At 34.2% G+C, this 13719-nt stretch overlaps 2 protein-coding genes across 4 annotated transcripts in view; one reads left to right on the top strand and one right to left on the bottom strand.

The window, feature by feature from the left end:
- Positions 1 to 13719, top strand: part of LOC143225537 (tyrosine-protein kinase RYK-like) — a 154921-nt gene that overhangs the window by 90601 nt on the left and 50601 nt on the right. For 2 of the 3 annotated variants that reach the window (XM_076455166.1, XM_076455167.1), the window contains exon 1: positions 4134 to 4861. The exons of the other annotated variant lie outside the window; for it this stretch is intronic. In XM_076455166.1, the coding sequence (XP_076311281.1) occupies positions 4729 to 4861 (133 nt within the window). In that variant the 5' untranslated portion in view covers positions 4134 to 4728. Of the gene's footprint in view, positions 1 to 4133; positions 4862 to 13719 lie in introns of those variants that run through there. 3 annotated transcript variants of the gene reach the window in all.
- Positions 6504 to 13122, bottom strand: LOC143227150 (uncharacterized). The gene is made up of 3 exons (XM_076458660.1): positions 12818 to 13122; positions 7823 to 9071; positions 6504 to 6862 (listed from the first exon to the last, which is right to left on the bottom strand). Exons 2-3 carry the CDS (start codon positions 8132 to 8134, stop codon positions 6836 to 6838), a joined length of 339 nt encoding a protein of 112 aa, XP_076314775.1. The 5' UTR covers positions 8135 to 9071; positions 12818 to 13122; the 3' UTR covers positions 6504 to 6835.

A 13719-nucleotide genomic window follows, 5' to 3' on the forward strand; every position in this document is an offset into this window, starting at 1 on the left:
ATGATTCGAGGAAACTGTAGCTTCATTTTCTATCATTAAATCTTCATCATCACCAGCCAAGGAAAGAAGTAAATCCGTTTAAATATTTACCTTGAGAACATCGGTGAGATAAGTGAAACAATTGTAATTCTACGTGACGTTACAAAATGCCTTTTTGTATCATATTGGCCAGTGTTACAAGATCATACGAGAACTTGCGAACTGAGTCTCAGCTCAAGACCGGAGATGTGATGACTAAATGTCGAGAAACATCTTACTCGTGTGGTCAAGAAAAACAAAACTAGTGATGGACGAGAACATAGGAATTTGTTTGTTCTACTTTGGCTAAAATGAATAAATCGAAAATGCGTTCCATGATAACAAAATGATAAAAGTCAATTTTATGTGCATTACACACAGATTTATTCATTTGCTTTCAGCCAACATTTACGACGCTATTAAAATATTGATGTACCAGATGATAAAATCCCTCATGCGATTATTAAAGTTTAATTTGTATAGAACTCCAGATCGAATACTAATGTAACAGAAAATGAAAACAAAGTACTAGCCAAAGCTGAGGGTATTGAGTAACCACAGTGGTGAAACAAACAGTGAAACCACGTTTTTCATTTATTAATACTTATAAATTTCTCTTATATAACCATATCTAATTCAATCACCAAGCATAGTAGTGTTTAACATGTAGGTAAAGCCCAAGAAAAAATGACCATCGCATATTACGTGTTGATCATCACAGTCTTAAAATTCTTTTATAACAATCTAAGAGACTTTTATAAACACCAAACTTATATTTTAGTAATTTTCAAAAACTATTGAAACCTTCAGTAAGCCAAAAACATCGTTATGGTAGAGAACCGGCGAGTAGCATAACAGTCAAATGTTCCACTGATTAGTCTGATTCTGACGTCAGAAAGACTAGCTCACCAATCCTTAGTCTTGTTGTAATGATTTACACACCAAAATGTCTCATTTTAACTTTGGGAACTTAGAAGCAGTATAACGTTTCACTGATTTCAACACATGATATTAATATCTGAGTTTATTCTACAAGTGCAACGAAGAAACTGATAATAATATTGACAATAAATATTACCTTTGAATTTTAAAAATAAAACAAATGTTCATTTATAAACTAACTTCAATGATACTATTTAAAAAGAGAAAAACACGGATGGTAATGTCAAAAAGAACAGGAACAGTGTAGAGATGAATACACAAACTAAATATAAAAATCCCTACATAAGTAGCCATTTTTTCCAAAGAAAAACTTTTATCTACAACTAAGTGTTGAATTCCTTTCATTGCAAATATTCAGGTTTGATTTAAAGCAATCAAACCGAATATGATATAAAGTTTTACAATGGCTAATTTCCATAAGTTTGTAATATTGACTCATAGGCTACTTATGTAGGGTTCTTGTATGGTTTTACGTATTCATTTTACTTTGTTTCTGTACTTTTTGACACTGTCATCCCTACGTCATCCTTATCTTTTAAAAACTTCATTATAAGTTTAATGTTAATATGGTAATGAACTCTACAGCAGCGCCACTTCTTCTTGAATATTGCATCTAAGTTTGTGTTACCAGACTTGTTGTATTTGACTTTTGTGACTATACGTTATAATACTGACAAATCAGACAGCAGTATTTCCTACTTGTTATGTTTTTAGTTCCCGCTACTCAGCGATAAGTTAGGGACGTTATAACACTAAAAACTGGATTTCAATACCCGCAGTAGACGTGTGTGTGTTGTTTATTATAGCAAAGCCACATCGAGCTATCTGCTGAGCCCACCGAGGGGAATCGAACCCCTGATTTTAGCGTTGTAAATCCGTAGACTTACCGCTGTACTAGCGGGGACTCCGCGGTAAACAGAGCACAGACATCTCATTCTATACCTTTGTGCTTTACAACAAAAACACAAATCTATTTGTTTTATTGCGTCTCTATGCATCTATATAGAACGCGAGGTGGTTTTTTGGGCATTATGTAGCAAGAAATATTTTCACTAATTAGGACCGTGATACGTATCAGAAATAATTTTTGCAACAATTTCACATTGACTTCACTTTACTCATTGGAGCCAATGTGAAAAGTGTTATTTGTAAGACATGCTTAGCGTGTTCTCCATAAAAGTTGGTGTTAAGGAAGAACCGGAAGGCTCAAATAATACAGCAACCCGTGCATGCTTGGCACTACTTCTCTTGATGTAAAACTCGTCTGTTCAGAACTTCACGCCTGGCATTGCCAAGCGCTAAGGCGTGCGACTCGTAATCCGAGGGTCGCGAGTTCGCGCCCGCGTCGCGCTAAACATGCTCACCCTCCCAGCCGTGGGGGTGTATAATGTGACGGTCAATCCCACTATTCGTTGGTAAAAGAGTAGCCAAAGAGTTGGCGGTGGGTGGTGATGACTAGCTGCCTTCCCTCTAGTCTTACACTGCTAAATTAGGGACGGCTAGCACAGATAGCCCTCGAGTAGCTTTGTGCGAAATTCCAAAAACAAACAAACAAACAGAACTTCACGATTGGTAAAGCTTTTCGCGAGGTAGAGACAGAAGCTTTACCCACTTTTAAAGTGGCAACCGATTATTAATCTGTTTATGGAGTATGTACATGCAAACATATTTGGATATCAATAGATCTTAAGTGAACACAGTTCAATATCCATAACGGAGTTTTTGATTACGAAGTCAATATTTTGTTGTTGTTGTTCTTGTCCAACAACATAATGCCTCCTGTTACAAAACATTTTGGAATGGTCAGTTCAGAATCTAATTTTGACCCCCACAGTATATTACTTAAGTCATTTGGAAAGATCCGTTTGAAAGCTTATAATAAAATCTCCCATTAACATCACTGGCCACCTAGAATATTTAGCCCAGTGGTAATATTACAGCTATAAGGTTGAATAATACACATTCATTGAATAAGTAAACTTTGATGTATGCAGGTAAACAACGATGATTTTGTTTACATTTTGACTTAGAATTATAGGACACTTATATTTCATGCTGAGTAAATCTTTCCAATACTTTTTCAGAGAACATAGTAATGCAATCTCAATTAAATATACCAAGCGGATGTAACTTGTCTCCGCCAAGAAATCCGAATATGACTAATTTTGTCACCAGAAAAATAGTGAGAAACACAGAAAAAGCTAGAAATCTAATATCAGTCACCGCTTGAGACCTCTCTATTAAATCCCATGTAAACTGGTCAAAAGATGGCCGAGCAATTAACAAAAAACCTAAAATTAGGATTTTCTTTGTGAGCTCTAACCCCTCTTAAAAGGACAAATCCGAAATTTTTACGTGTCAATACGTTGGGCGCATAAAAATTTATATTTGTGCAAATTTTCATCTTCAATGGTCTAAATATGATCCCAAAGAAGATCAAAATATACATTTTTGGATTTTTTTGCGTTTGACTTTATAAAAACCTTTAAAAGATGGATCCAGGTATAAACCTACCAAGTTTCAAATCAACCCGCTGAAAGACGTAAAAAAAATGACAGCCGATTGAGACATGTTTTGAAGAAATATGAAAGAAAGTGGAAGAAACGATAAACGAAAAACGTTTCCCTGCGGAGACAGAAATATTGTTCAATGAAACACGCTTCAGGAATTTAATAATTCTCGATATTCCTCGCGGGCACAGCACAGATAACCCATTGTGCAGCTTTGTGCTTAACAACAAACAAACACTTTAAATAATATGTGATAGATACAATTCCCCGTTTAATTGTATAGAATTGTGGCGGTATAAGATATTATATTGAAAGAGATGACACGTAAACCTCAGTTATTGAATTTGACCCCTCTGTAATACCACGAACTCGTTCTCTACCTACTTAAACAGTTAACATTTCTTTATCACAACCGAAATTCGGAATCAGAATAGTATTCTTCAACTTTTACAAATCATTGTGAAATATGAAAAGCGATTTACCATTCCGCTTGTATGAAGTCACCACCAGGTAAATTATATTTATATTGGTACGATGAGTAATCATACAGCTGGCTTTCACCTCTCACTCTCAGTCTTTCCACCAATCAACTTTAAGCAAGCGAGGGACTCTGAGCCAATAAGGAAGAGCTATGAATCGAGGCCTCTCGCGGCTGATGTTCTAGCGCCATTCGCTTTGTAATAAGGATTGGTCGTTAATGTTAAAGTTTACGAGCTCATAATTGAAAGGCAAATTTGTATGATCAATAGTTATTGCATTGAAGCTGACATAACAAACACTTTCTTTTATTCGTTGAACGATATCCTTGGAAGTTGAAAAAGAAACGGAACACATGCACCAGAGACGCAGATCGGCAATGTGCAACACGTTTCGAACAGGCAAACATATCAGTAAACCTTCCGGTAAGCAGAACTGAGTGGAATCGTCAATCAACTTCATTCGGCTTAGATCAGTGTACTCGATGTATAAAAACTGCCTTTGGCACTCCAGTAGAGCAGTTGTGCAATTTAAATCGATCTCTTAGACAGAAAGTATTGCTTTTTTCCATTCTAACTGATCCATAAAAACCGTACTTGCAGTTTCGTGAATACAGTATCTCTTAAATTCCAGTGTCTGAGGGTTACCGTAATGCTTGTGGCACGTGCTCTGCTTCTTTTACTTACTGAATTTACTACGTCAGAACCGCCACTTTCTCAAACCATTTCCTCCCTCATTCTGTATACCTGACAATTATTGTTTTACATAATAATTGCTAACAATGGTAGGACTTAATTCAGAGACGAGTATCCATATAGCCTGTCAAATAGTTCTAATACTGGGTTTTGGAGCTAGTATTTGTTTTGGTAGCTTCAGTTTGTTTTTGCGAAGAGATGAAGTTCACCGACTGTTGGGTAAGTCTGTTTCTACTATTGTTTCATATCATTAAGTCAGACCGTAGAATTATTTATCTTTATTTATATGGATTATTTATGAAACAGTTTATAAAAAAACAAATAGAAACGACCAGTATTTGACCCCAAAAATTCAACATATTTAGGGTTTTAGTAACAATAACATTCTATCCCATTTCAGCTGATCTAGTTTTAGTTGAGTTTTAGCCGATTAATTCTTAGAAGCAAAATCTGTTTACATTTTTATTTTCATCATTCTTTCAAGAGTCTATATAACACAAACATTAATCGTAATAAACATAGTATTAAAACGATATTGACGGAATAGCCTTCTATACGTGAACATGATATCAACCAGTCTATTTGGTTTGGCTTACCTTTCGAGACATTTACGCTATTCTTAGTAGATTATAGTAAGTCTTTACATATGATCTATGAAAAAATACCTCAAATGTTGTTCTATAGAGAGAGAAAAAAGGTTGTAATATTTTATAGTTTTACAAAACACACAAACGTCTGTAAGAGTTTACTGGTAAACTGAACACTAGGTTAAAGTTAACTTCTGTTGTTATTTTGGCGATGCTCTGTTGTTCCCAATCTACATAACGGTCATTATGCGTTTCGCTAGTACAGACAAATTTGAAATGTCGTTCACGATGGATGCCCTGCTTCATTATTAATAAATACACACCCATTTTTACCATGAACAGAGTGTCTTTGAGAAGTTTAGGTTTGGAAAAAGTTGAACGTCTTTCTCTCTATTTTTATTCTCTTGACTTCAAGGTGTGAGGTTTAAAGTATATTTTATTAAATCGAGTAGCCGCTTGTTTTATATTTCAGTTTATTACCCTGCAGTGGCTGTGCCTATGGACACAGTTTATAGGTCATTAAGGCATGACAAAGGATGTAAAGCAAGCGTGAGATCTTCAAGCTTAATGTAATAAACTTATACTGGTTTTGCTGCCTTGCTTTGCATCAGCTAGATCTGTTCAGTTGGGTCTTTGTATATTTTTATAGCATCTCGGAAGATTTTTAAACTTTGAAAGACAGTTTATTTCCAAGCTAAAGAAAAAGACGCAAAGTCCTCTAACTGAAATTTGTTGAATTTTTTGGGTCAAATACCGGTCGTTTTTCATTCTACACAGTGGTATGGTTAGAAAGAAGATAAGGTTTGTACCACTTCCAGAATATTGATTAATTACACCTAAAATGTCACCGATGTCATAAGGCAGTCACGCACGAGGCATGGCCCATACTGTGAACTCTAGCGGCTAAGAAATGTCATGTTCTGGTGGTGATGGGACACGCCGTTCTGTCAGAACTACGCGTGAACCCCTGGGGGTTGTGTGGAGGACGAGATGGGAGGGAGCGTCAAATAGTGTTCGTCTGAATAATTCAATTTGGAAACTATTTTCTTTAATAGTACCTATATGTGAAGAACAGATGGTTGTAACGATATGTAATATTTTAATTAATATTAAGCATTGGTGAAAATACAGACATTTATCATTTTAGGCATACAAACTAATTCGTAGTTATCATCCAAATAAAAACAAACATTTTTTTAATGTGCATCATATAGCAATGAATAATTTCAGTCTTCTGTGAAGTTAGGGTTTAGATATTTAATTATTCTGGTTTATTCATCTTGGTCATAGAACAAATATAGATTATGTACAAAAGTGTATTTATTATTTTCGTAATAAAAAAAACCAATAGTACTCATTAAAACTAGACAAAAAACGAATGGTTAATTTTTTCCGAGTTAGTATTATTCGGTAGGTAACTGAAGAACACAACATAAATGTTTGGAAGGGTTTTAAGAATTATTTATTACATAGAAGATTTCTGTAAATTAAGACTTGGATGATGGAACGTTGAAAAGCTGCTCAAGAATGCTGACTGTTAATTAGTAGGCTTCTGTAAAATACATCCAGGGGTTAAACAGGTGCTCAGGTATACTTCTTAAGTTAATTAGTAGATTTCTGTAAACACATGGATCTAGAAGGCGAAGAGATACTCAGAGATGTAATCTGTACCATTATTAAGAACAAACTAAAGTTCAATACACAAGTTTTTAAAAACTCAATATTTCTTAACTCCAAGTATTTATCAAAGATGTTTTTCTCAGGGTATTTATTCTATGGAAAAACAAAAACTACAGTATTTTAAATTAAATGCGATTAATTCTTTACCTTATAAAGATGTTCGTCATCTCTGTTTGGTGGCACTTAAGTTGAAAGTTATAACTTTTTTTAATGGTTATTGTAAACGTAATCACAATAAATAATAGAAGAATATGATATTTTAAAATGATAGTTTGGAGTAAGAAATGTAAACTTTAATAATATTTATGAAAGATATAATCCCAAATGGTAAATAAAATAAATTTAACTTTTTACAATTACATAATAAAATCTGTATTATTGTGACAAATCACTGAATGCGTAATGAAACATAATTTTAAAAAGGCGTGGTTCTTTATGAGTTAGTGATGATTAGTGGATTTCCTGTTATTCGTAGCTAATGAGGCTGTGATTTTATCCAAATTCGAGAATTTTAACATCAAACACGGACATAAAGAGCGAATGACACTTATTTGGGTCATTTGTATACAGAAGCTAGAGGAAGTGTCACATAACAAATCAGAAATAACCCTTTGTTAGTTAGTGTATTTATGTAAGATATAACTCAAGGATCTAGAAGTCGAAGGCATGCACAGAAAATTTTTGTGTGTGTTTATTGAGCTTCTGCAAAACACAAGAAAAATGATTCGAAAATTAAAGAGAATCTGAGTAAGGGTTAAAGACGTACTTAAAGTTTTATGCTAAGAGTACAATTTCAGTGTTGATGCTATCACGTTATACCAATTTTAGTTTATTATACAGGAAGTTTCTTTCCTATAAGTATAAAGTTTTTGTTGGAGAAATAATCCAATGGTGTCATTATAAATACACATACCCATATAATAACACAATAAAACAACTTCTTCAGGAAGTTTTCACTTAAATAGACGACCCCCGATGCCTTTTCACGTTGTAGTTGACAAGAATGTGTTCCCCGAGTCTGTTTATCTTGACAACGGGGCGTCTCCCTCTTTTGGCCGGTCTCTATCTCTACAATCTGCTCACGGACAGGTTTGGAGCCAAGGAGTGGTGTTAAAGTTAAATGAAGAATCAGCGATTCAGACCAAAGCCTAACATCTGTCCCGCTCAGCCGCCGTTTACCTAGTACCTTTGCTTCTTCGGTCGTTACTCGTAAAGACTGGCTCATAGATCTTTCTTTATCAGCGTGATACACCAAGGTTGGGGGCCGCCTAGTTAGTTTCCCACCAACTTTTCTTGGATCATAAAAGAACTATATACTTTATTGCATGGAAGTTGTCTCCTAAGAAGTAATTCTTATGCGATCGTTGCCAGGAGTCATAAAATACACCCACCCTTATTGTATAAATATATATATTTAAAGTTTGCATTTGTTTTTTTCCTGGGCCAAACCACATCTCTAATTTCTGTAAATATAAAATTAATATTGATTGGTTCTTGTCTGACACTTTTGTGTAATTCATAATACACAGAATCTTAAAGAGATGACAAAGCTAGGAAACCAGAAGAGCTCATATATATTCATACGTTTCATTTTTTTGTTTAACATGCGCATGATGTATTAGGAAAAATGTCACCAGGTGTTATTCAACAGTTTTGTGTGTCAATGACTTCATCAACTAAATAAATGGCCTTCGAAGATATTTTATCCGACCCTTGTTCAGAAAATTCAACTATAGAATAAAGTGTAGAGAGTGGAACTTAAATTCGAATCAAATATTCTGGACGGACTTTTCCAGTCATATAGTCTTGACTCCTAGATTACATTTTAGATAGAAACTGGCCCACGACCATGAAGAAGTTGGCATTCTTTATTTTGTGTGCTGGAGAGTACGAGGCGTTGGAAAATAACATGGGATTGTCCAATCATTTCAGAAGGTTTATATGTGTGGTTTAAAGTCCAGCAATCTCTATTGATGTGAAAAAAAAAGGGCTGTGAAGAACACATTATAAATACATGTCAGGATGTCGCCCGTATTTGATAGATGTCTAAATTTATAAGGCTTAATCAGTACCACAGAAGTGAGTTCACAGTTTATCTAGCTCGTAGTCGTGTGAAAACTGCACGTGTAAGAAATCTGTCTTTAATCAGCTTCACGTGGATTCTGGAAAGGAAAAAGATTACGATCTTCAGAACATCAGCTTTCCTTTTTTTTTTATAGACCAATAAACCTTCTTTTGTTTGGCGCATGCGTATTTTTTATGATTGTAATCTACAATGTACTTAACAGTTTCTGGCTTATTCTCAGATCATAATTTTTTACTCTTTTTTTTCCTTTTCCGTGCACAAAGAATGTTTGTTTGTTTGTTTTTTGAATTTCGCACAAAGCTACTCGAGGGCTATCTGTGCTAGCCGTCCCTAATTTAGCAATGTAAGACTAGAGGGAAGATAGCTAGTCATCACCACCAACCGCCAACTCTTGGACTACTCTTTTACCAACGAATAGTGGGATTGTCCGTAACATTATGACGCCCCCACGGCTGAAAGGGCAAGCATGTTTGGCGCGACGGGGATGCGAACCCGCGACCCTCAGATTACGAGTCGCACGCCTTAACACGCTTGGCCATGCCGGGCCTCACAAAGAATGACCTTCATTTCTTAGCGAAACGCTTGGGATTCAATGAAGTTCTGTGAAAATGAATAACTAATTATTAATGTTTTGTTGAGAAAGCTAATTTGAAAACCATCCCTCGATCATATATAATCAGTTTCAAAACTGGTGTTCTCGTGAAACTATGTTAACAATTTAGGTTTATAAAGCCTCAAATGGTCATCAGTCAAGGTGAGACTTGACAAACAAATAATTAGACTACTCATCTAGTTGTTTGTTTCCGAAACCGAAAACAAATTCCACCAACATAAACAATAAATGTAAATATATACATTTAAACTGTTTTCTTCTGAAAATTATGTTAATTGTCTTGAATTCTCTAAACACAGATATTGCTCGTAAACTAATAATCTTTAGGATGTAAAAAAGATGTTAGTCGTCTTATAGATTACTTACTGAACTAGCAGTAAAAGTGATTTTGCTATCTTCAGAAAGAAAATCGAAAACATTTTCAGCGTGAAGAATATTATAGTTTGATATCATTTATAGACCCACTTACGCCTCAATTCGATATCATTTATAGACCTATTCACGCTTCTATTTGATATAATTTGTAGACCCACTCTCGCCTCTCTATTTTTCATTCCGAAATAGAGTTTAAGATTATTCCACTTTTCAGCTAGATCTAGAGCTCAGGTTTTCTTCATCTCATTATAATAATATTCTAAACTGTTAACTTCCTAAAATCAGAACGTATACTAGATTATTTACGCTGTAAAGCAAATTCTTCAATATTAGTGTTGTTTTACTTTAGCAACTTTGCTGAAAATCATTCATAGATCATAGATTTTATAAAAAAAAAAAGCTTTAAAATAAAATTCTCGTTTGTTAAAACGGTTAAACTTCGACGAATATATTTATACAGTATCATAAACAGTAAATAATACTCAGCTGGTTAATCAATACATTCTGATCATTATAAGTTAGTGTTTTTTTTTAACTTTCATAGAATAAGATTGGTATATTAAATTAGCTATATTAATTGATGGTTAATTCTAATCTATGTGGACAGTTATCTTTGATTTGTAATTAAAATAACGCTGCAACGCTTAGGCGAACAGAAATATGGTGCAACTAATTAAAGTAAGGGTTTATATTTTCTAACTTATCAACACGGTTAAACCCTCTACATTTTTTAAATGATTACATTTTTGGAGTAAATACTTGAATAATAATTTGTTTTTATAACATCACGAGCGTTACACAGAAACAAACATGCACATTTTAGATCAAAACTATTCTGGCTGTTTTTCGTTTTTATTATATTTCCTTCATACTTTTCAAAACTCTCCAATAATTATTTTAGTCAAAAATCACATTATATGTATTCGAGCATACATCATCATTTGAATAGTCATAACAATTCAGTAGCTTCACATGCAACTTCATAGTCGAACATACATAAGTATTTCAATATTCTGTGGTAGAATCTTCAAATGTAACATCATACATCATCATTCGAATGGTCATAATTTTAGAAGTTTCAAATGCAACGGTGAAAAAGATAACTAAATATTCCCTTACAACGTCTTCCTCCATTAACTTGTGGCTAATAGATTATTTACTATTTTAACAAATATAATTTGTTCTTAATATAAGGCAGTGTATTTTATGTGAAATACAAAAATATCCACGTAAAACTATCAGGTTTTGCTAATATTTATTGATATCAAATTATTGGATACTTGATGTGAAAATGGCACTCATAATGTTTTCTGTATAAGTAGGAATATTTTAATGAGTGTCTAACTGAATGACACATTACAGTTTTTGTGAGTAACTCTCTAATGTTTGAAGATAGCGAATGGTTAGGTCATCTGACAAATAGTCTTGTTTCTAATGTTGCTAGGTTACCTCTTTGGTGCAACTTGAAGTAAAAGAACGTTGTAGGCACAGGTTAGAAGGATTTATGACTGTAATAAATACAACTTTCCTTAAACGTTATGATCTATATGTGGTATCTAATGTGGTTGGAACTACCAGCTTCTTCGTAATCCAGTAATTCATACACGTTGTTGACAGCGGTTGTATGCTGAGATACTTACTGTACTTGAAAAAATACTGATGGCGAGTATGTTGTTGGACATTGTCTCGATATTCATGGCCCGTCATGGCCAGGTGGGTTAAGGCGTGCGACTCGTGATCTGAGGGTCGTGGGTTCGCAAGCCCGTCGCATCAAACATGTTCGCCTTTTCAGCCGTGGGGACATTCTAATGTTACTCTCAATCCCACTATTCGTTGGTAAAAGAGTAGCCCAAGGGTTGGCGGTGGGTGGTGATGAATAGCTGCCTTCCCTCTAGTCTTACACTGTTAAATTAGGGATGGCTAGCGCAGATAGCCCTCGTGTAGCTTTGCGCGAAACTCCAAACAAACCAAGCTAATGTATTCTCGATTCAAATTGTCTGTTTGTGTAAAGTGAGCAGCATTTTAGTCTGTTTATCATGACAAGTCTTACACATCCTTATTGTTTACTTGCCATAGAAGCTATTGTTTAATCAAAAGAAATCTTACTATAATGGACGTGACATGTATGTATGTGACCGACATAATAAACACATTGTGGGGCCACCTATTGAATGGCACCACAAAAAAAAACACAAAAAAAACACACACACAAAATTCACTCTTTATGTATTACAGATTCGAACAATTCAAAAATTAACTACAGTATGTGCAACAATCATTTCTTTATCACAGAACACAGTTTTGAATAAAAGTACTTTCCTCAGAACAATAACACAACTTTCATTAAGACTGTACATGAGGGTTTGATTATATCTTTATTAATGTAATATGTAACTACAATACTAAAATGGAGTTTTACAAAAAATAATTTTAATAAAAACATTACAGTTCATATTAACACAACCCGAACACTTTTCCCGTGTCGTATTTCCCAGAAACATACTTTTTAAAGTAAATGTTCATTTTTTCTAAATTTTTCATAAAATGTAAATACTATGATTAGCGATTTCTATCACAAACAGCTGCCTATAGGGCGTCATTTCGTCTAATGTCTAGTAACTTACGTTTAAAGTTGTACAAAAATTTAAACTCTGTACATTTCACATTCGATTAAATATAATGAGGGTTTATGTCGTCCGTATATGATAACTGATTAAAAGTTTATACAGAAACAAGAATTGTAAATACAATGAGACGTTAGCAGTTTACAGATAGTCTACGCAACTGTTTATCAATAATTGTTTACATTCTATGAAGTAACATAATCTACTTACGCACTGCAGATTTTGACAACACGAACGTGCCTCTCTGTTTCAGCAAACTGAATACGGATGCAAAAAAGTTCCTCAATACACGTTATCGCGAAATGTTATTAATAAATGTAAAGCCCAACATCGAAATATAATTCCTTCATTCAGTATTGCCTTAAAGTGGCGTAATATCTGAAATATATAGTTCAACTGTTTAATGTATCTTCTGGAAGAAAACATGGTCTAAGCTTCACTTCATATACCACTATAAGTTTTAAATGTTTGAGTTTCCCCAGTTATGTTACGTCTTCACAATGAGGTTCATTAATTGTTTCTGTTATGTCTCTAATTTTTTTACACTAAGTGTTGTAACAAGCAAAAAAAACACAAAAACTTATCCAACGTGATGCAATACGTACACCCCTAACAAGTCAGTAATTCAAGGGTTAATGTCACATTCTCAGTCATATCACGCTTCTCAGGGAGCATTAGAAATAAATAATGTAAACTTTGTACAGACGGTGCACCAAAAACAGTAAATTGTACTCACAGATACAAGCAGGGGATAATTTGTTTATTTGTTTCGAAACTATGCGGTAAACTAGAGGGAATATAGTTAGTTATCAGTACCCGCTGTCACTTCTTGGACTACTTTTGTATAATGGAACATGACTGTCGTTTTTATATTGCACTTACAATCTTACAAGCAGAGCGTGTTTTTGCAGCAACGAAGCCCGAACCACGAACCCTTGAATTTACATTTCGAGCATACTAACCACTAGACCATGCTTGGTCCAAAAGCGGGTAAAAGAAAAAAAATCTTCTCCAGTTTTGAAATAATCGTACTTTCTAAGTGTTACGTCCTTCACTCAAACGACAAACATATAAGACAGACTTATCTATTAAATTCACGATATATTATCAAA

The sequence above is a fragment of the Tachypleus tridentatus genome, chromosome 9 (genome assembly GCF_004210375.1).
Source record: "Tachypleus tridentatus isolate NWPU-2018 chromosome 9, ASM421037v1, whole genome shotgun sequence".
NCBI lineage: Eukaryota > Metazoa > Arthropoda > Merostomata > Xiphosura > Limulidae > Tachypleus > Tachypleus tridentatus.

Excerpts from the sequence above, each read along its gene's own strand:
- LOC143227150 (XM_076458660.1), bottom strand. The coding sequence starts at position 8,134 with ATGAGCCAGTCTTTACGAGTAACGACCGAAGAAGCAAAGGTACTAGGT. Across the intron at positions 6,863-7,822 it reads TTTATTGTGTTATTATATGG|ATCCATGTGTTTACAGAAAT; the intron begins GTATGTGTATTT and ends TTCGCCTTCTAG.